This window comes from Trichechus manatus, unplaced genomic scaffold, assembly GCF_000243295.1.
Source record: "Trichechus manatus latirostris isolate Lorelei unplaced genomic scaffold, TriManLat1.0 scaffold00102, whole genome shotgun sequence".
NCBI lineage: Eukaryota > Metazoa > Chordata > Mammalia > Sirenia > Trichechidae > Trichechus > Trichechus manatus.
In genome coordinates, this window is record NW_004444038.1 from 5,143,618 (window position 1) to 5,164,762 (window position 21,145).

Genomic DNA, 21,145 nt, shown 5'->3' on the forward strand with positions numbered 1-21,145 from the left:
ATAGTGAACCTATAGGACAGAATAGAACTGCCCCATGGGGTTTCCAAGGACCTGCTGGTGGATTCGAACTGCTGACCTTTTGGTTAGCAGCCGAGTTCTTAACCACTGTGCCACCAGGGCTCCCTGTTACATATAGCACATATCTGTTGTTCAACTTTCATGCAATAGGTTTTATCCAGACTTTCAGGATTACCATGGACCATTTACGTCCTGCTAGTCTAACGCGGGAGCTTGGTATATTGCTACGGTGTTAGCACTGCGTTATTAAAGGCTCGTCACTGTATCTGAAGGGTTTCACATCCGTGTGCTTACTTGACATCTGTTATTCTAATGTACTATGTGATACCCTCTCTGTCTGCAGGCTGTATGGTGAATAAAAGAGGACTCCTTATGTTTCCAATGGTTGGCCGACACTCAGTGTCACTGTAGGGACAGCAACAAAAAATGCCATGATAATTTAGCTAAGCAGAATAGGTAAAGTGAATTTAATTTTACTATATTTCATGTACTCATATATTTATTCATCAGTTTAAGAAATATTGCACTTATTCTTTTGTAAGTACTGGGTTCAAGGCTGGGGATGCAAGCATAAACATACCATGAAAGTTCCTGCCCTTTTCAAATTTCCCTGCAAATGGGGCGGTGGTGGTGGGGGACAATGAGTAAATAGATAAACACCCAGGTGTAGAGCAGACTTTTTTGGTAGCAACAACTCCGGTGCGGAAATATAAAGGAGTTTGAAGAGCTAATGAGTGACCTGGCAGCAGAATGGCGTAAGGGGCAATTTGAAGTAGGTTGTTGAGGAAAGAAGTCTTTCAAGAAGTGACCTGTGAGTGTTTGAATTAAGTGCAGGGCCAGCTATGTGAAGATCTGGGGGAAGAGTGTGCCAAGGGGAGGGAACAGCAAGTGCGATGGCCTCCAGACAGAGATGAGGAGGTTTCAAATTATTAATTCAGAGAATATAAGCTTTTTCTTTTTTAGTATGTTATTAATATTTCACAGACTGATGGATAAAATACTGCTTGTTTTCTTTCAATTTTCTTAGCTACTCAAGTGAACATTCTACAGCTCTAGTTACCTTTAACTGCAAACTGCTTTAAAAAGTAGCTTATGCATGCTCTTTCAAATGCCTTAGCACACAATGACGGCAGGTTACCTCCCCACACCAATACTCCACAAAGATCAAAATCTCATTGTTGCGCCCCACTTTTCTCAAATTATTTGCATTGTTTGACTCAGCTATCATTTCAACGTCTTAGCTCCCACCCGTCTTTGTCCCTGGAAAAGTGTCCTTTTACCTCTGACTCCTTCTACCTTTCTAGACACCTGTCTCAGTCTTTTCACCTAAACACGTGGTTTCCAATGTTTCAGTCATTCGCTCAAGCCAGACATTATGCTGTGCCCTACGGTTATCCAATCAATAGGAAAGATTTCTTTTGCAGAGGAAGTTCACAGTCTAGAAGAGAGACTGAACAGTGAATAGCAATTGCAGTACGTTCCGGTGGTTCCTGGGCGCCAGTGTTAACAAGATAAGGCAGAGGAAGGTACCCGATTCTGCCACGGGGAAGGTATGAGAGGAGGCAGACCGGCCTTCTCAGCGTGAGTGAGAAGGCATTGGAGGAGGAAGAGGCATTTATGGATGATTCATGGGCAAAGAACTCAGGGAGGGGAGAAGACATGTATGAAAGCACAGCGTGGCAAGTGCATGGTGCATTCAAAGAACAAACAACAAGAGTTTCATGTGGTGGAGAATGGGGTACAAATGCACGGTACTTAGCGAGGTATGGTAAGTTTTTATTAGTTATGTGAGGGAGTTCATTGAGTGATTTTAAAGAATGAGGGATGTAATTAATTAAATTTGTGCTTTCATTCTGATAACACTCTAGAGGATGGATTAAAGAAGACTGAGACTGGAAAGGGGGACAACGAATGAAATAGTGCTGATGGCAGCTTAAATCAAGATGGTGGCAATGGGGACCGTGGGGCATGGTCAGATTTGATAGGTATTTATAAAGTAGAACTAACAGAATTTATTGTCTAATCAGGGAAAAATTCTGTGCTTTGCTTTGCTCTCTTTTCCTTCTATATATCCTATTGATTAATTATTTCATCTCCAACATATTTGTGGATGGATTCCAGGAAAACATCTCTGGCCATGTTCTTTGTCAAGATCTCTAGATACACATTGTCAAAACTTGAGTGGACAGGTATATCCTATCAATCCTTCGAACTTGAAATGTCCAAACTGAATCTGTGTTCTTCCTTCCTAAGCTCAAATTTCCACATCTTGAAGGTTTTCATGTGCATACCTTGTAAGGTGGTACAAATGGTTAAGCGCTCAACTACTCATCGGGAGGTTGGTAGTTCAAATCCACCCAGAGGAACCTTGGAAGAAAGGCCTGGTGATCTACTTCAGAAAGGTTACAGCCACTGAAAATCCTGTGGAACCATTCTACTCTACAACACATGAGATTTGCATGAGTTGGAATCATCTTGAAGGCAACTGGTTAATTAACCATGTTTATACTTTTCCTGAGGAGCCTGGGTGGCACAGTGGTTAAGCACTCGACTGCTAACTGAAGGTCAGTGGTTGGAACCCACCAGCCACTCTGTAGAAGAAAGATACGGCAGTCTGCTTCTTTAAAGATTTACAGCCTTGGAAACTCTATGGGGCAGTTCTACTATGTCCGGTAGGATTGCTGTAAATAGGAATCGACTCAATGGCAATGTTTTGTTTTGTTTTTTAATTTTCCTAAGAGCATTTAAAATCCATTAAAATCACTTACACACAAAAGTGGAAAGGAAAGAATTGTGTTTACTAAGATTAAAAAAAAAAAAAAAAGGAAACTGATGAGGGGGTAGACTGGGGGAACAGTAGAGTCCAGGAGGCAATTGGAGATTCTTATGGTAAACCACATATGGGTAGAGAGGAATCTGTAATGGTAAGTGAAATGAGCATAGAGAAAAGTGGATGAATTTGAAAGTGATTTGAGTGCCAGGGACCTTAGGATTTAGGATTGATTTAGAAGTTGTAAAGGATGAAGGCTGGCACTCAGATCTCTGGCTTGGACAACTATGTGTATGGTGTTACCACTTGCTTCAGAAGGGAAACATGGGAGGAAGGCCAGGCAAGGTGTTTGAGGTGGCCGGAAGAGAGATGACCACTATGCAGTTACATTTACAGGTCTGGAACTAAGATGAGAGATGTCCGTTTGAGATGGAAATCGGGATCCTTAGCATACTGGCCCACTACTCGTCTGTCAGTTTGTCAACCTAGTGCGTTGGACAAATCTGCTCCACAAAAAAAGAACTCTTTAAAGTATTAAAAAGCAAAGATGTCACTCTGAGGACTAAGGTGCCCCTGACCCAAGGCATGGCATTTTCAGTTGCTTCATAAGCATGCGAATGCTGGACAATGAGTAAGGAAGACTGAAGAAGACTTGCCGCCTTTTAATTATGGTGTTGCCGAAGAATATTGAATATACCATGGCCTACTAGAAGAACAAACAAATCTGTCTTGGAAGAAGTACAGCCTTAGAAGCAAGGATGGCAAGACTTCATCTGACATAGTTTGGACGTGTTGTCAGGAGGGACCAGACCCTGGAGAAGGACATCATGCTTGGAAAAGTAGAGGGTCAGCGAAAAAGAGGAAGATCCTCAACGAGATGGATTGACACAGTGGCTGCAACAATGGGCTTACGCATAACAGTGATTGTGAGAATGGCGCCGACTGGGCAGCATTTCATTCTGTTATACGTAGGGTCTCTATAAGTTGGAACCGACTGGATGGCATCCAACAACAACAACAACAGCAAGCATACTGGTATTAACTGAAGCCATGGTAGTGGAGGAAATCGTCAGAAGGGAGATGGAGGGCTCAGGTCAGAAACTTCGGGAAAGCCAATAGAGGAAGTAAAGTTCACACAGGAATTAAGGTGTCTACAGTCAAGAACACAAGTAAAATGGTGTTTCAGGTGGTAGGCTCTGCTAAGTAGTCTTGTGTAATATGAGAAGATTACTGTGTTACATAATGTTTGAAAGGTATCCACTGGAATAAATGACAAGAAGACCATTAGTGACATGGGCATCAAGCAATATGAGTGGAGAGGTAGGGGTGGAATTCAAACTACAGTGGCTTGAGCAGTAATTGGGAGGAAATAGTAAGTATAGAACATTTATATGCTTTGGCTACTAAAAAGAAAAAAGATATAAAGGATAAAGGGCAGTTGGTAGAAAGGAATGTAGTGTTCAAAAAAAATTTTTTCTTAATTGTCCTTAAGTGAAAGTTTACAATTCAAGTTAGTTTCTCATACAAAAATTTATATACACATTGTTATGTGACCCTAGTTGCTCTCCCCATATTGTGACAGCACACCCCTCCTTTCCAACCCGGATTTCCTGTGTCCATTCAACCAGCTCCTGACCCTCTCTGCCTTCTCAACTCGCCTCTGGACAGGAGCTGCCCATTTAGTCTCATGTATTTGCTTGAGCTAAGAAGCACACTCTTCACGAGTATCAAATATTTTTTTTGTTAGATAGAAAACACATGGGTAGTTTCTAATTCACTGTATCAAAAGAAGGAAAAGTAGATCATAGGTCCTGATACACGTATCCACTTCATTATTTTCGAAAGCTCAAATTCATCTGTAACTCCATACTTACTCACTCTGCAGGTTACAACGGTTTATCCTATCTTTGCAGGGACCATGAAAAATAAATCATTAAAAGACCTATGTGTTGGGACTGGGTCTTTTCATCTTTTGGTATCCTCCAATCACTTGGAAAATTAAAATAATAACAACAGCACCCATAATGACAACCATGAGAGTGTAGGTTTGGGTGAGCTTTGCCTTAAAGAAACATTTGGTTTTCACTACTTGTCATAAATTAATCAATGCTAGACTCCCTTCAGTCATGGAGCCCTGGTGGCACAGTGGTTAAGAGTTCGACTGCTAACTAAAAGGTCAGCAGTTCAAATCCACCAGCAGCTCTTTGGAAACCCTATGGGACAGTTCTACTTTGTCCTATAAGGTCATTAGGAGTCAGAATTGACTCGACGGCAACGAGTTTAGACTATGACATATAATATCATGCTTTAAGAATGATTGTTGTATAGAATAACGCTTCTTTTGTGCCATACTTTGAAAACTCTTACTCCAAACTACAGCTGAATTATGTTTTCCTTTCTAAGTACAAAGCATTATACATGAGGAGACACCATTTAAATGATTCTTAAGCTGTTGAATTTTTAAATGACTTGTACACTCAGAAAACTATCTAGAGGTCATGTGTACAGTTCAACGAATAGGTTATCTCCTCGAATGTTGTTGTTGTTAGGTACTGTCGAATCAGTTCCAACTCATAGCGACCGTATGTACTACAGAACGAAACACTGCCCAGTCCTGTGCCATGCTCACAGTCGTTCTTACGCTTGAGCCCCTTGTTGCAGCCACTGTGTCAGTCCATCTTGTTGAGGGTCTTTCTCCTTTTCAGTGACCCTCTACTTTACCAAGAATGATGTACTTCTTCAGGGACTGATCCCTCCTGATAACGTGTCCAAACTATGTAAGACATAAGTAAGTATGGTTAAAAAAAAAAAAAGAAAGAAAAACTAATTAGAAGCTGTTCTGCCCTTTAAAACAAGATAATAAAATGAACAAGGAAAATTATGATGACCTTGTATTAATCAATCATGCATTCTAAGTACTGTGCCTCGAATTAAAAAGCTTCAGGGTCTTGTGAATAAGGAAAGGTTAAAGAGGTTTGAATTATTTATTATCTGGAAATAAGGAGTGACAGCAGAGACAGATACAAATTAATGAATGGTTTGTGGAAATCAATTGGCCATTCTTCTTCATTCAGGCTCTTAACAGAAGAAGAGGAAGACGCTCATCGAAGTGGACGGACAACAAATATGAGATTGATGAAGGATTTGCCTCTTAGTGACTCATATTTTAAGACTACAAAAGTCATTGCTATGGAGTATCTCTGAGGGAACAAAAGTCATTCAAAGGTTGAATTGTTTCCAAATTTCTAGTTCATTATTCTCTATCTGAACAACTTTATTAGATTTGCTGTGGAGGACTGGTTTAAACCTTTTCCACAGTGCAGGACCACACATTGCTTTACACTTTACATTCTTAGAGATCCGAAACAAGTCTTCATATCTCCTTTTCCATCTCACCAGTGACCCTTCAAATATATCACAGCTACACAACAAATCCAGTTTAAGATATGCCTAGTGAAGTGGGACATGGCATTCTTTACCGATGGGAACTATGATTACACACGTAGTCAGTGTGATTGATGGAGGCAGTACACGTTCTCCACAATCATTTGGGAAGCCTCACCTCTTACTTCTGGGGCCACTGGGGCCAGTTCTAGGGTGTCTCAGCAAGTTTCTAGTTTTTTAATCTTGAGCATATCACTTAATTCCTCTCGGACTTGGTACTTGATTTCCTTATTTGAAAACTGTGGCTAAAAAGACCATCCCTATCCACTTAATGAGTGTTTGTGAAGTCAGTCAATCTATTAATTATCCATCTCTCCCTTCATTCTTCATTGTCTCTTTTCCTTTTTCCCTTCAGTCCTTTATCCATCACCCATTCATCATTCATCTATCCCAAAACCCATTGCTGTTAAGTCAAGTGTGACTCGTAACTGTCCTTGAAGTTGTCGAGGATTTCATTTTACTTGGATCCACAATCGACAACTATGGAAGCAGTAGTCAAGAAATCAAAAGACGCATTGCATTGGGCAAATCTGGTGCAATAAGACCTCTTTCAAGTGTTGAAGAGCAAAGACGTCCCCTTGAAGACTGAGGTGCGCCTCACCCAAGCCATGGTATTTTCAGTTGCATCATACGCATGTGAAAGCTGGACAGTGGATAAGGAAGACGGAAGAAAAAATGACGCCTTTGAATTGTGGTGTTAGTGAAGAATATTGAATATACCGTGCACTGCCAAAAGAACACACAAATCTGTCTTGGAAGAAGTGCAGCCAGAATGCTCCTTAGAAGCAAGGACGGCAAGACTACGTCTTACATACTTTGGACATGTTGTCAGGAGAGATCAGTCTCTGTAGAAAGACATCATGCTTGGTAAAGTAGAAGGTCAGCCAAAAAGAGGAAGACCCTCAACGAGATGAATTGACACAGTAGCTGCAACAATGGGCACAAGCATAACAACGATTTTGAGTATGGCGCAGGACCGGACAGTGTTTCCTTCATATAGGGTCACTGTGAGTAGGAACTGACTCAACAGCACCTAACACAACAGCAACACAGCAACTACACAACAACTAACCTGTAGGACAGCGAACTGCACCATGGGGTTTCCAAGCTTTCAGTCTTTACGGAAGCTGACTGCCACATCTTTCTCTCCTTCATTCATTTCTACAGACTGTATAATATAGTATAATACTTTTTGACAATATAATACAGTCAATACTTTTTGAGCCACTGCTCATATAGTGCCAGTGCAGGCACTTCCCTGGGTGCTGAGAATATCTATCATCTATCTATCTGTCTAGAGTTTTGTAACCCATGTGCTAAAATAATACAGTTTATTACTATTTTATCCTATTATCACAGTGGAAAGGCTTTCTTGTTTAAATAATTAGTAGAGATATTTCTTTTTAATGGAAGGTCCATGGTATAATTACAATTCAAACTCTATAAAAATAGATTTTTATTGAAATCTCAAATTCGTATTTAGAGTCAATAGCCATATATATACATCTATAAGTATCTATACATATATCTATATCTATCTGTATCTTATCTGTCTACCAGAAATCTAATAGTTCATTTCACAATTTTATTCAGCAAAAAATTATTGAGAATCTAGTATTCTACATGGAGCCCTGGTGGCACAGTGGTTAAGAGCTGGGCTGCTAACCAAAAGGTCAGCAGTTTGAATCCGCCAACCGCTCCTTGGAAATCCTATGGGGCAATTCTGCTGTCCTATAGGGTCGCTATGAGTGGGAATTGACTCGATGGCAGTGGGTATACAGGGGTATTCTACATGCTGAGACCAAGTAGTGATAAAACAGTGTAAGTTCCTGTTTCTGTAGGGCTTACATTCCGATGGGTGAGATGGATAAATAAAAAGATACAGAGTAAGTGTTATAGTAAACAGCATTAGTACAGGTATGAGTATAATAAATGGTATAAGAATAGTAATTGACATAGTAGATGTATAAGTCAGAGTGATAAATGCCAAGGAGAATCATAAAGCAGGAAATGGGACTGGGAAATATTGTCAGGGAAGATTTGCAAATATAAAGTGGCTTGTGATAACTTCATTCAAAAGGAGATTTTCCTCAAGTATCTGGTAGCCCCCTGTCATGGATTGAATTGTGTCCCCCAAAAATATCTGTCAACTTGGCTGGGTCATGATTCCCAGTATTGTATGATTGTCTACCATTTTGTAATTTAATGTGATTTCCTAATGGGTTGTAAACTCTATCACTGTGATGAGGTTATATGTGATTTTCTTATGTGTTGTAAACTCTATCACTATGATGACGTTATACTGATGAGGTTTACAAGATTAGATAGTTTCTTAATCCAATCTCTTGTGCGATATAAAAGAGTGAAATGAGTAGAGGCACTTGGGAACCTCATACCACCAAGAAAGCAGTGCCAGGAGCAGAGCGCGTCCTTTGGACCTGAGGTTCCTGCGCTGAGATGCTCCAAGACCAAGGGAAGACTGATGACAAGGACCTTCCTCCAGAGCTGACAGAGAGAGAGAGCCTTCCCCTGGAGCTGGCGCCCTGAATTCTGACTTCTAGCTGAATGGACTGTGAGAGAATAAACTTGTCTTTGTTAAAACCATCCACTTGTGGTATTTCTGTTAGGGCAGCACTAGATGACTAAGACACCCCCTGAATGTCTTCTTTGGTGAAGTGCCTGTTCATATCCTTTGCCCTTTTTTTAAATGGGTTATTTGTCTTTTTGTTGTTGAGGTTTTGTAGTATCTTATAGATTTTAGAGATTAGACGCTGATTGGACTTGTCGTAGCCAAAATTTTTTTCCCAGTCTGTAGGTTATCTTTTTACTTTTTTGGTGAAGTAAAAAGAGATTTTGAGTAAAGACCTGGAGGAAAAGAGGATGCCATCACAGAGATTTCAGCTGTCTGAGGAATGAGCCTTCCAGGCAGAGGGAACAGCCGAGGACTTTGTGACTGGTGCATCCCTGGCACATCAGAGAGCGAACAAGAGTAAAAACAAAATGAAGAGAAATGATGGTTTTCTTCATAAATTCCATATATTACTACACAATAATTGGAGTGCACAGGTCTTCAAAATATCTTTCTAATAATAAAATCAGTTGCCATCAAGTTGATTCTAACTCATGGCGACCCCATGTGTGTCAGAGTAGAACTGTGCTCCATGGGGTTCTCAATGGCTGCATTTTCAGAAGTAGACTGCCAGGCCTTTCTTCCAAGGAGCCTCTGGGTGGACTCAAACTTCAGCCTTTCACGTAGTAACCAAGCACATTAACCATTTGTACCACCCAGGGATACGTCCTATAGGTTGTTGTTGTTAGCTGCCATCCAGTTGACTCTGACTCAGAGTGACCTTATGTACAATAGAATAAAATGTTGTCTAGTCCTGCATCATCCTCACAATCACCAACATGTTCAAGTCCATCATTATGGCTGCTGTGCCAGTCCATCTCACTGAGCATCTCCCTTGCCCTTCCTTGATGGTGCTCGACTTCGCTAAACACAATTTCCTCCTCTAGCGGTTGATCCTTCCTGAAGACGCCAAAGCAAGAAAGTTGAACAGTGTTCTGTTGTGATCCATAGGGTTTTCATTGGCTGATTTTCAGAAGTAGATTGCCAAGCCTTTCTTCCTAGTCTGTCTTAGTCTGGAAGCTCTGCCGAAACCTGTCCATCATGAGTGACTCTGCTGTTATTTGAAATACCAGTGGCATAGCTTCCAGTATCATGGCAAAATGCAAGCCACCTCAGTACAACAAACTGACGGATGGGTGGTGGCCCCCTATAATTCAAACCAAACCAGTTGTCGTGGAGTGGACTCTGATTCATGATGAACCCTCTATAGGCAGGGTCATGTTAATTGTAACAAAAGCAACCCAAAATATCAGTGGCTATAGACAATGGAAGTTAATTTCTTTGCTCAGATAAAGTGAAAATAAAGGCTGATTGATAGCAGGCTGCTCGCCAAGCAGTGATTGAAGAATGAAAGCTCCATCCATCATGTGGCTATCACTGTATGCAGCTTCTCAAGCCGCCGTTCTCACTCACATCTAACTGGCAGAGGGGAAGGAGCATGGTGAAACACATATGGATGCTTTTTATGAGCCAGGCCTGGGAAGCTGGAAAATGACATCCACTTAAGTGTCTAAGAAGGGAAAACAGGTTTCATGGACAGCTAAGTCAATTTCTGTCACAACAATGGAAATATGGTCCATTTAGCTACAACATGTGCTTTGATAATACCAATTAACTCATAGATTATTGTGAGATTGTTGTGTAAATTAATCTGCCTTCTTTTTCTAGATGAAAGGCCCAAAGACTAGTAGTAGAAATACAATCTTTACCAGGAAAAGAAAGATCCCATAGTTTGGGTGCTGGACAGGCAGCACCGTTTTAACTCTATCCTAAGACAATTAAAAGGAAGCGCCTGTACTCAGGACTTCTTCCTGGTGAGGTGCATACAAGCTTGCATAGCTCCAGGCTCATCTTCTTCCTCCTGTGGCCACCTTAACTGCCTGCCTGAGCCATTCACATTATCTGCTGAGGTATTATTATTATTATCAGTGCACGTTTACAAGTTTCCATTAGTTTTAAATAAGCTGCCCTGAACTTATTTTTCCTGTAGTTCTGTTATTTCTAGTTTATATTGTAGAATGATAGAGGCACATATACATGACACTTGTAATTAAACAAAAGGAAAATCACAATACCCAATAATTTTTCAGAATATAAATCGACTTTTAGACCATTTAACATCAAAGCATGGAGAATTGTTGAACAAGAAAACACATTTTAAAGAATCAATATTTTATACATGTGTAGATTTAAATTTTAACAGCCTTGGCCTCTGGGTTTTCCAAATCATAAAAGGAAATCAGGAAATTAATTTATGAACCACCCTCAGCACTTCCGTTTGACGGTCAGAGAGGGATTGCTCAATGAATCAGACAGCGGACTCCTTGATAGTTAATTGAAAATTTCACCATGAGATCCTTTTTAAGAGTTAAAAACTAGAGGACTGCTGTGTTTATTAGATTATCCTCACCCTTCAACTGCATGCTAATCAGCACATGACATTCTGTGATTTGTTTTTCTTTTTTTTTACTTCTTTGGGTTTTTCAATGGCCCTGATGATTCCCTGGACACCTACTGAGAAGTCAGGAAGTTGAGGGAGTGGAAGTGTCCTGAGCATCGAGGTCAATCAGTCAAACCTGGTGCGGGCTTCTAAACAGATGGGAAAGCAGAAGATATTTGCTGCTCATGATTAATGAGCTTTCTCAGACAATGTTTGTGGCCGTGATCATGACCTTTACCAAAGGAACGTACTCCATAGCAATTCGTCATCACTTGAGAACCTCTGATGTGTCTTTGTGTTTAGGTCGATGGAAAGGGAAGACTTTACGCACAGCTATTTGATACTTCTCACATCACAAATACTTATGAATAGTTTTATGCAAAAATAGGATTCTAAAAGTTTGTCAAATGCAAACAAGCAATGAAAACAAAATTCAGCAATACTACTTATCTTCCCTTTTTCTCTTTTACACAGAAGTATTTGTATATTAAATATCTGGTTTCAGAGAATCAGTGTTTTGTTTATTCCTGAGCCTTTGTGAAGCATTTACGACTCTGTCATACAGTCATGTCTTTGGCCTTAGACGGGCGGATTAACCAGTAAGCACAGTATGCACCAGCTTGCACTGAGCAAGGTACACATGGGCTTAATTGTATTTACTTGCTAATCTGTGGTGAGCAGTTTCACGTGGGTTTCAACACATCTTTGATGTGGTGGGGGACAGGTGATACTGTGCACTGCAGATTGGTGGGAAGGTACAATTGGACCCTCTGTTATGCTGGGTTTTCCAGAGAAGCAAAACCAGTAAAGTGTATAAATATATATATAGAGAGAGATTTATATCAAAGAAAGAGCTCATGAGATTGTAGAGGCTGGAACATCCCAAGTCCATGGATTAGGATAGAGGTTTCTCCTGATTCATGTAGCCACAGGGGCTGGTGAACCCAAGATCGGCAGGTTGGAAAGCAGAGCGCTTACACACAGGCTGTGAATATCGAAGAATCCCAAGATCAGCAGATAAGCTGATGGCTTAAGTCCCAAGAACTGGAGGTCAGATGAACAGGAGGCAGCCACAGGATCCAGAGTGAGCAAAAAGCCAGAATGTCTGCTTATATTTGGATAGAGGCTACACCCGCAAGGAAACTCCCTTTCAACTGATTGGTTACTCACAGCAGATTGAGTCATGGGAGTGATCACATATAAACACTGAGAATCATGGCCCAGCCAAGTTGACACACAATCTTAACCATCACAGGCCCCTGAGTACCTTGCTTATTGGGTAATCTGGCCCTGGTCTTGGACAAGTTGCAGCCTCTCTCAACTTAATTTTCTTCACTTGTATACCAGGATTGGCCATGCCTGTGCATTAGGTGGTTGTGAGAATAAAGCTTTGCAAAGTATCAAGTGCTTTAGAGATGGACATAGCATTGTTATGACTTGTTGTCCTTTCAAAAGAATAGCACACCTTTTCAACAATGAAGTAGACCTTCACTGTATGATCTTCCCAGACATGGCATATGATCAACCACATTTTTGTGCATGTATAGTTACTTGTGGAAATCCTGGGGATGTAGTGGTTAAGAGTTTGGCTGCTAACCAAAAGGTCAGCAGTTCATATCCACCAGGTGCTCCTTGGAAACCCTATGGGGCAGTTCTGCTCCGTCCTGTAGGGTTGCTTTGAGTCAGAATCAACTCAACAGCAATGGGTTATAGTTACTTGTTACTTGTATCATAAACATCTAAAGCAAAGAACATATAACACTTACCTGAATCTGTGTTTGTGGGCCAGACTCTAGCATTTTCACTGATTTAACATGATTTTTTTCTGAAAATGGTAAAATTTTAATATAGTGGTAGATAAAAGAGTTTGTAAAATTCTGTTACAGGTGTTTTGAGTAGTCTCTATAGGAAATACCATCTTGAAAGAAAGTGAATTTTCAATTCCAGTCCAGAGAACTCAGGTTTGTTAATCAATATATTATTAAGACAAAGATCACAAATGCCAGAATGTCAGCCTTCATTTTCAGTTGCTGAAAGAAAAAAAATTTTGTTTTATCTCTTTATTCTTAACTGTGTTGTTGTTAGGTGCCATGGAGTTGGTTCTGACTCATAGTGACCCTACGCACAACAGAACGAAACACTGCCCAGTCCTGCGCCATCCTCACAATCGTTGTTATGCTTGAGCCCATTGTTGCAGCCACTGTGTCAACACGTCTCATTGAGGGTCTTCTTCTTTTTTGCCGACCCTCTGCTTTACCAAGCATGATGTCCTTCTCCAGGGACTGATCCTTCCTGATAAGATGTCCAAAGTACATGAAATGAAGTCTCGTCATCTTTCCTTCTAAGGAGCATTCGGCTGTAATTTTTCTAAGACAGATTTGTTTGTTCTTATGGCAGTCCATGGTATATTCAGTATTCTTCGCCAACACCATAATTCAAAGGCATCAATTTTTCTTCGATCTTACTTATTCATTGTCCAACTTTCACATGCATATGAAGCAATTGAAAATTCTTAACTATAGTTAGGTCCAAGTTGATTCCGACTCATAGCGACCTGGAGAAATACATCATGCTTGATAAGGTAGAGGATCAGTGAAAAAGAGGAAGATCCTCAACAAGGTGGATTGACACAGTGGCTGCAACAATGACCTCAAACATAGCAACCATTGTGAGCATGGTGCAGAACTGGGCGGTGTTTTCGTTCTGATGTACATAGGGTCACTATGAGTCGGAAGCAACTCCACAGCACCAAACAACGATAGTTAGGTCCCTTAGAAATGCATGTCATTGATCATGAGGAAAAGGGTTCAGCAATAAATTAATCACTGTATCATATAAATAGTTGGAAGTCTGTGTTTTCTTACCTTAGATTAGCAGGGTCATCATGATAAGCAAAACCACCTTTATTAGGGTCTTCTCAAGACTGGAATGGCTTTCTGCGAAACTCAACAACCAAAAGTTGACTCAACATTATTCAGTTGTATGAAGGAGCTTAGCACAGTGGTAAAACATTTCGGCCTGGGGCAGTTCTACTCTGTCTTAGTGTGGCTGTGAGTCAAGATAGACTTGTCGGTAATGGGTTTAGATTTTTTTTTTTGGTTTATGGATTTAAAGAAATAGAAAAGGATGGGTTGGTTATTCATAATTATGTTGAGCAATACTACATACCTAATTCTATTATTCATTTTATTACCATGTATTCATGGATAAGATACCAACTCTCTTTGCTTTCTGCAGTCTGTAAGATGGGCTTTGTGTTTCCATATCAAGCACAGAGAGGGTGGAGTGATTTTATGACTTGTGTAATAGGTAGTCTAAAATGAAGTATGATTTCTAGGGCTGTATGATACTGGTTGTAATAAAAGGCATCATGATGTTTCCTGTTGCTTTTCTTTTAGGTTGCTTTCAGCTATGTAATATTTTTCGATCTCATGAAATGGAAATTGACCAGTGCTTGCTGGAGTCCCTTCCCTTAGGCCAGCGGCAACGGCTGGTGAAACGCATGCGCTGTGAACAAGTCAAAGCCTACTATGAGCGGGAGAAGGCTTTTCAGAAGCAGGAAGGATTTCTGAAAAAGCTGAAGCATGGGAAGAATCAGAAAGTTCATTTTCACCTTGCCGACATGATGCAGGATGCAATTATCCATCACAATGACAAAGAAGGTACGTGACAAAAAAGTTAAAAAAATGTCTGAGAGTGGTTTTCCGTGTTTTTTGTTTGTTCTTTGTTGGTAGGGAGGTGGGCGGTAAAATGTCTTTTAAATACTGGAGGCTGCATTCTTGGAACTGTCTGAAACATTCAAGAAAAAAAAAACAAAACTATCCAATGAACGTTGTTACAAAGATTGGGTTGCACACTTCGTTAATCATTAACTCATGTTGTTGTTAGCTAAGGTCAAGTCACTTCTGAGTCGTGGTGGGTGACCTCATGTGTGCAGAGGAGAACTGCTGCATAGGGGTTTTAAGGCTGTGACCTTTTGGAAGCAAATTGCCACTGCTGTTTTCCGTGACTCCACTGGGTGGATTTGAACCACCAACATTTTGGCTAGTAGTCAAGTGCTTAACTATTTTCGCCATCCAGGAACTCATTAACTCATACATGGGTAGATACAGTAGTAAAGTCGGTTCTCCCCAAAACTCAGTATAGAAGAGTCAATTTGTGTATCCATTGAAGTAGGTTGGTTTGTGGTATCAAATTTTTCTGAGAACATCAAATCAAAATCTTAATTTTCTTCACGAGACTATTAAGCTTCTCACTTTTCATGTATTCTTGTGCGTGGATATTTTGCTTTTGTTTTTGGAATCTTTTTTAGAATTTACTGTCCAAAGTCCTAGCAAGAGAAAAGCTTTCCAGCTGTAGGTATACATGTAGAACCAGTGGTTGAATTTATCAGAAACAAGCATGCTAATAAAACAGGTTCACTATCCCTTAACCACAATTAGAAGTCCAAAAAAGTTTTTTTTTTTTTTTTTTTGGTAGCTCATTAGGTGATAAAACCTTCCCTGACTTAGTTGCATATTTTAACTTGTTAAAGCATAAAAATTCTAAATGTAGTAACATACTTCGCTCCAAGGTTTTCAAACAAGGTTTGCAGTTCTGTATCTGGGAAAACTGACAGCACATTATGTAAAATGGTAGCTATAATAAGAAGACTAAAGTAGTTCTTTTGATGGTTTTGTATGGGCTTGCTAAATTGGAATATTCTGAGACGTTTTCAGATTCTTTTTTTAAAATGCAGCGTCAGTGACACAGAATCTCTGCATGGAAAAGTACCTAAGAGATCACCTAATCCAACCTCTTTATTTTACATGTGTAGCAACTGAGATTCGGCCAGCGTATCACATTCTCTGGCAGACAATCCCATGGTACTCTTTACTCTCTGTTTTATTATTCTCTCTTACTTGTGGTGGTGCAGTGGTTAAGAGATATGGCTGCTAACCAAAAGGTTGGTAGTTTGATTCCACCAGCTGGTCTTTGGAAACCCTATGGGGCAGTTCTACTCGGTCCTATGGGGTTGCTATAAGTCGGAATCGACTTGACAGTACTGGGTTTGGTTTTTTTCTTACTTGTAGCAGTTTACTTAATGGCGATCTTTTCTGTGAATCTTGAAGTGCAAGAGCCATTGTCTATCGTGTCACTGCTCCCTCCTGCCTATCTCAGCACCTTCCAGTGCTGTTGATGAGAGACTGAGGCTATTTGCCCTAGTTCACCCAGGCAGTTGTCAGAGCAAACCTGAATTAGAATGCAGACCTTTAAACTTATGCTCTATATTGATTTGAAAGTAATACAGGAAAACATACATTTGCATATTTATAAAGTCTCTTGTTCCTTAAAAGATTGGAGGTGATGGGCAAAATATCTACAGTACAAAATAAGACCTACGTCAGGGTTAAAAGGAAATTAAGAGTAGTAAAATAATAAACCCAGAGACCAAGCAGCAACTATTGTTATTATAATGTTTTGGAAAATAATACTCAAGTCATACAATCCGGATTAGTAATATCTGAGCACTTGCTATAGGCATGGAACTTTGCTGCCACTTTGGTAATCGAAGAGAAGGAAACAATAGGATCCTTCCTCAAAAATGTCCATTCTAAGTAGAGAGAGAATTAAAACATAAACTCATAAATAACATAGAAAGCAATTAATGAATAAAGGTGAAGTCTGGTAGAACTGGAATAGTTGGACAAAGTTTCTTGGAGAACATGATTTTTGAGAGACTCTGACCTTACAGGTTGCTTAGAGCTTAGATATTTGAAGGAAGGAAAGGAGAACAGTGTACATGTGGCCAACATCTTGGGTAAGCTGTTCCACAGGAAGCGGAGTGCCCAGACATGGAAATCTGTGTGACAGGAGTGAAAATCAAGGAGAGTGGCAGCTAAAGTGGTTTTAAGTAGCATAAGGGTAAGACACTTCAAGGTCTGGTCTTGAACCAGAAAGCAGTGGGGGACATTGTTGTTTCCTAAGAAGGAAAATAATGTGCTGTAAATGTTTTTTTTTTTTTTTTTTTTAGCAGAGATAAATCAGGGAGATTTATCTGTAGAATGAGTTGAAGGGTGAGAATAAGAACTAGGAGCAAAGATACCAAGATCTTGTTGACATAATTCCAGTGTATGTAGAGGGAGCTGGACTGGGATAGTTGCAGTGAGAATAGGACAAAATAACAAACCCAAGAGTCCCATTCCATGGACAACAATGGATTAATTCATGAGATATTTATTGAGTCTTTATTATGTGCCAGACAGCTCTGAAATAAACAGACAATATCTCTCCTTCTTTGATGCCCAACTGTCTCTTAAGAGTGACCTCAAATCATAAGATAAAATCATATAGTCAGATAGATAATGATACATGTTGAGAGGAAGACCTCTTGAAGGAAGTGGGGAGTTGACATACAGATATCTGGGGAGTGAGCATTTCAGGAAGATGATTTAATGATCAGAAAACAAGTATTACAACAAATTACTATGTTTTATTTTAGATAGATTTTTCGTCTCTTAACACGTTATAATTAGAAAAAAATTTCTTATGGTTTTGACACAATTAAGCTGCCGAACAACATCTACCTCCGTACATAATAAGGATAATGAATCGAGTCTCTCTTGAATCATTGTTGTATGCTGAGGGTTTTTGAGTCTCTTCAGGGATGAAAATGAGTGTTCTACAATGCAGTTTGTGATCATTAAAGTTAGAAATATGCATAAAGCAATTTCAACATTGGGAAATACACATTGTATTTTATCTTCTATTATGGAATCCTACATGCCTACCTGAGTAAAATTTGTCTTTCCTGAATCTGTAAACTTAGTTCTTATGTAAGAATGAAATTGTTGCACTTCTCTGTAAAGGTTTGTATTTAAGTCATCAGAATAAGCCTGCCCTAATTTCTTGGAGGACTTTGTGCACTCTTCATCGGGTATAGCCACATTGCTTAAGAAGGAGAGTCTGTTTGAAGAACTTCCTACCCTTTCGCCCTTCTTTCCATGCAAGGTTCAAGTGTGCCAGGGATGTATAGATCTCTGGTACCCAATACTTCTGGAACACTTCTGTCATTTACTTGTTTCTTTCTATCGCTTCTGCGATGGCGAACTGCTTGTTAATCAGTATTTGATTTGTTTTGTTGTGTTTTCAAAATTTTCTCTTAAAGTTTGTAAATACCCTGTTAATGACTGGTAGGGATCTGTGCATGTCTTCAAATTTACTTCTGAATCTTGGAGAGTTTGACTTGTCTGATGAAAATGCTGCAATATATTATTCCACATAACCAACATAAGTACATACTCTAGTGTTTGCATTTTGTTGGCGATGTTTTCAGCTTCTCTTTTGGTATCTCCTTTTTGTGCCTGGTCTTCTGCAATATTTTCTAAGCATCTAGAATCTGAGTGTATGATTCCAGGATTGCACTCATTGCTACACCATGTGCTTCCCAACATGTATTAGAAAGACATTTTAACACTCAATCATTGCCTAAATATGTTTTAAGAAGTGCCATCTAGTGAGTAGAGCTGGCAAACAATGTGTAGAGTAACTGAACAGTAGGAAAAAACAACTGCTTCTGGACAATGATATACTGCACTACGACCTACAAGATTAAGTGAATGTGTAGCATATGGTATAAAAATGGCATATTCGTTATGTTCTAAAATCTTCCGTCACATGCCTTTATAGCGCCCTGACATATTGACATCATTGTCATAGGACTGGCCTCTGCACTTAGAAAAATCAGTTTGGCAGACTTCACATGAACAGTGAAGTACTTGATTTGCAATTTCTTCGCTGGTAGGACCTTTTAAGCTAGTAAGTGTGATAAATTGCTCAACAAGTTTTTCATCTGTTGGAGATACATATCTTAAAACAATACTTAGCTTATCTGGATGAGAAAGATCAAGAGTGGAATCTACAGGCAAACTGAAATACCAAACTATGCTTATTTCACTGAAAATAGTTGGTCGAACTGTATCACTTACTAAGTTTAGTAATTCTTCACACATTGTTTTAGACATATACTATGGATTACCCTTTTTTGTGTTACCATATTTTGAGATGTGACCTGCTAAAAGTGGATCAAACTGAGCAACAAGCTCAAGTAGACACCCCAAATTTCCGTTTTTAGGGATGCAAATGCTTCATTTCTTCCTCGAAAAGGTAGTCTGTCTTCAGCAATTGTTACAATGACAGCAACAACGTGTTGCAAGATGGCTTTCCAATGCTGATGTTCTTCATTAATTTGTGTTTCCAGTTCATATATTAAGCGAGAAACATGTCTTCGACAACATACAGTCTTTGTGAATTGGATTGTTTTCATATTTATCAATCATATTCAAGTTGCACCAATTGCTAAATCCATCCATAGCAAATTGAGAATTAAATGATTTAGGACTAAATAGTCTGCAAACAATATATAGAGCCAATCGATGGAGAATACAGTAGCCACTCCCTCTTATAATCTTCACCATTAGCTCCGCACCCTAGACATATATTCTGGCTACAGAACCTTGTTTGTTTACCATCCAGAAATTTGTGGCATGAATTTTTAAATGGTCCACTGTGATGTTGACAATCACTGGGCCCTCTTTTGATCCAATAATATACACCATTCAAACCAGAAAACCAAACCTGTTGCAGTGGAGTCAATGCCAACTCAGAGCCTCCCTATGAACAGAGTAGAACTGCCCCATAAGGTTTTCGAGGAGCGGCTGGTGGATTCAAACTGCCGACCTTTTGGTTAGCAGCTAAGCTCTTAACCACTATGCCAGCAGGGCTCTGATATACACCATTAGAAGAAAAATTATTCCACAAAGCAGAATCTGTATTTCTGTTATTTATGGGGTCTGCAGATGTGACAAATTTCAGATTCTAAAATAGTTTCACTTTCTACACCAGTATTAATATTTTTACTACAGCAAGGGATGGATGCAAAGTTTGGAACAAATTTTGTTACATTCATATTACTTTTAGTAATTTAAGCACTAGCAGTACTAGTACAATGATTTGCACCCATTAAACTCGAGGTTCAACAGAAGTCTCTTCTGATTCATTACATTTTACAAAGGAAGTTAATTTTGGGATTGTCTTTAAGGATTCACAAATCCTTTTCTTGAGCTTTTGTTTTTGTGCTCCACTTAGTTGTTGCCATTTCACTTTACCTGGATATAAAATGACATCACATTTTAAATTTGGTTCTGCTATAGCAAAATGGAGCACTGGTGGCACAGTGGTTCAGAGCTACAGCTGCTAATCAAAAAGTGGGCAGTTCGAATCTACCAGCCGCTCCTTGGAAACCCTATGGGGCAGTTCTACTCCATCCTGTAGGGTCGCTATGAGTCGGAATTGACTTGAAGGTAACCAAGTATACCTTAGCGAATAAATCTGAATAATTGAAAATAAATAAAATTTATGAAACAAGTAAAATTTACAAAATAAAATTTACATTCAAATTTGGATGTTAACACACAAACTTATATTTGAAAATTAGTAAGTAAAAGAAATTGATTTGGAACATGTAGTTTGTTCTTCCAGTCTGAGATAGTAAAACGAAATAGTACTTAAAAGGCAGTTAGAAATAATTTCATTCGTTTGTTGTACGATGTTTGTTGGTGGGCCCTTCGCAGATCTCCATGAGTGTTTTTGTCTTGAAATAATACCTAAAAATTTGCACACTCACTTTCTGTCCTTTGATGCTGAGTCTTCACAGTTCGTTGGGCTACTGCTGATTTCCGATGGGGGTGAGAGTGATTACAAAGAGTATGATACAAATACAGGTGTATGCTCGATCTGGAAACGTGTTTTGGTTCACTTTGCGCAGGACAGGACTCCATATGTCACAGATCGTGATTATAGTGCC

The 21,145-nt window shown here is 39.5% G+C and overlaps 1 protein-coding gene across 1 annotated transcript in view; it reads left to right on the forward strand.

Annotated features, from left to right (window-relative positions):
* The window catches only part of MYO16 (myosin XVI), a 637,778-nt gene that overhangs the window by 5,353 nt on the left and 611,280 nt on the right, over positions 1 to 21,145 (forward strand). The window contains exon 2 of the mRNA XM_004382940.2: positions 14,700 to 14,963. Within this exon, the coding sequence (XP_004382997.2) occupies positions 14,700 to 14,963 (264 nt within the window). The remainder of the gene's footprint in view (positions 1 to 14,699; positions 14,964 to 21,145) is intronic.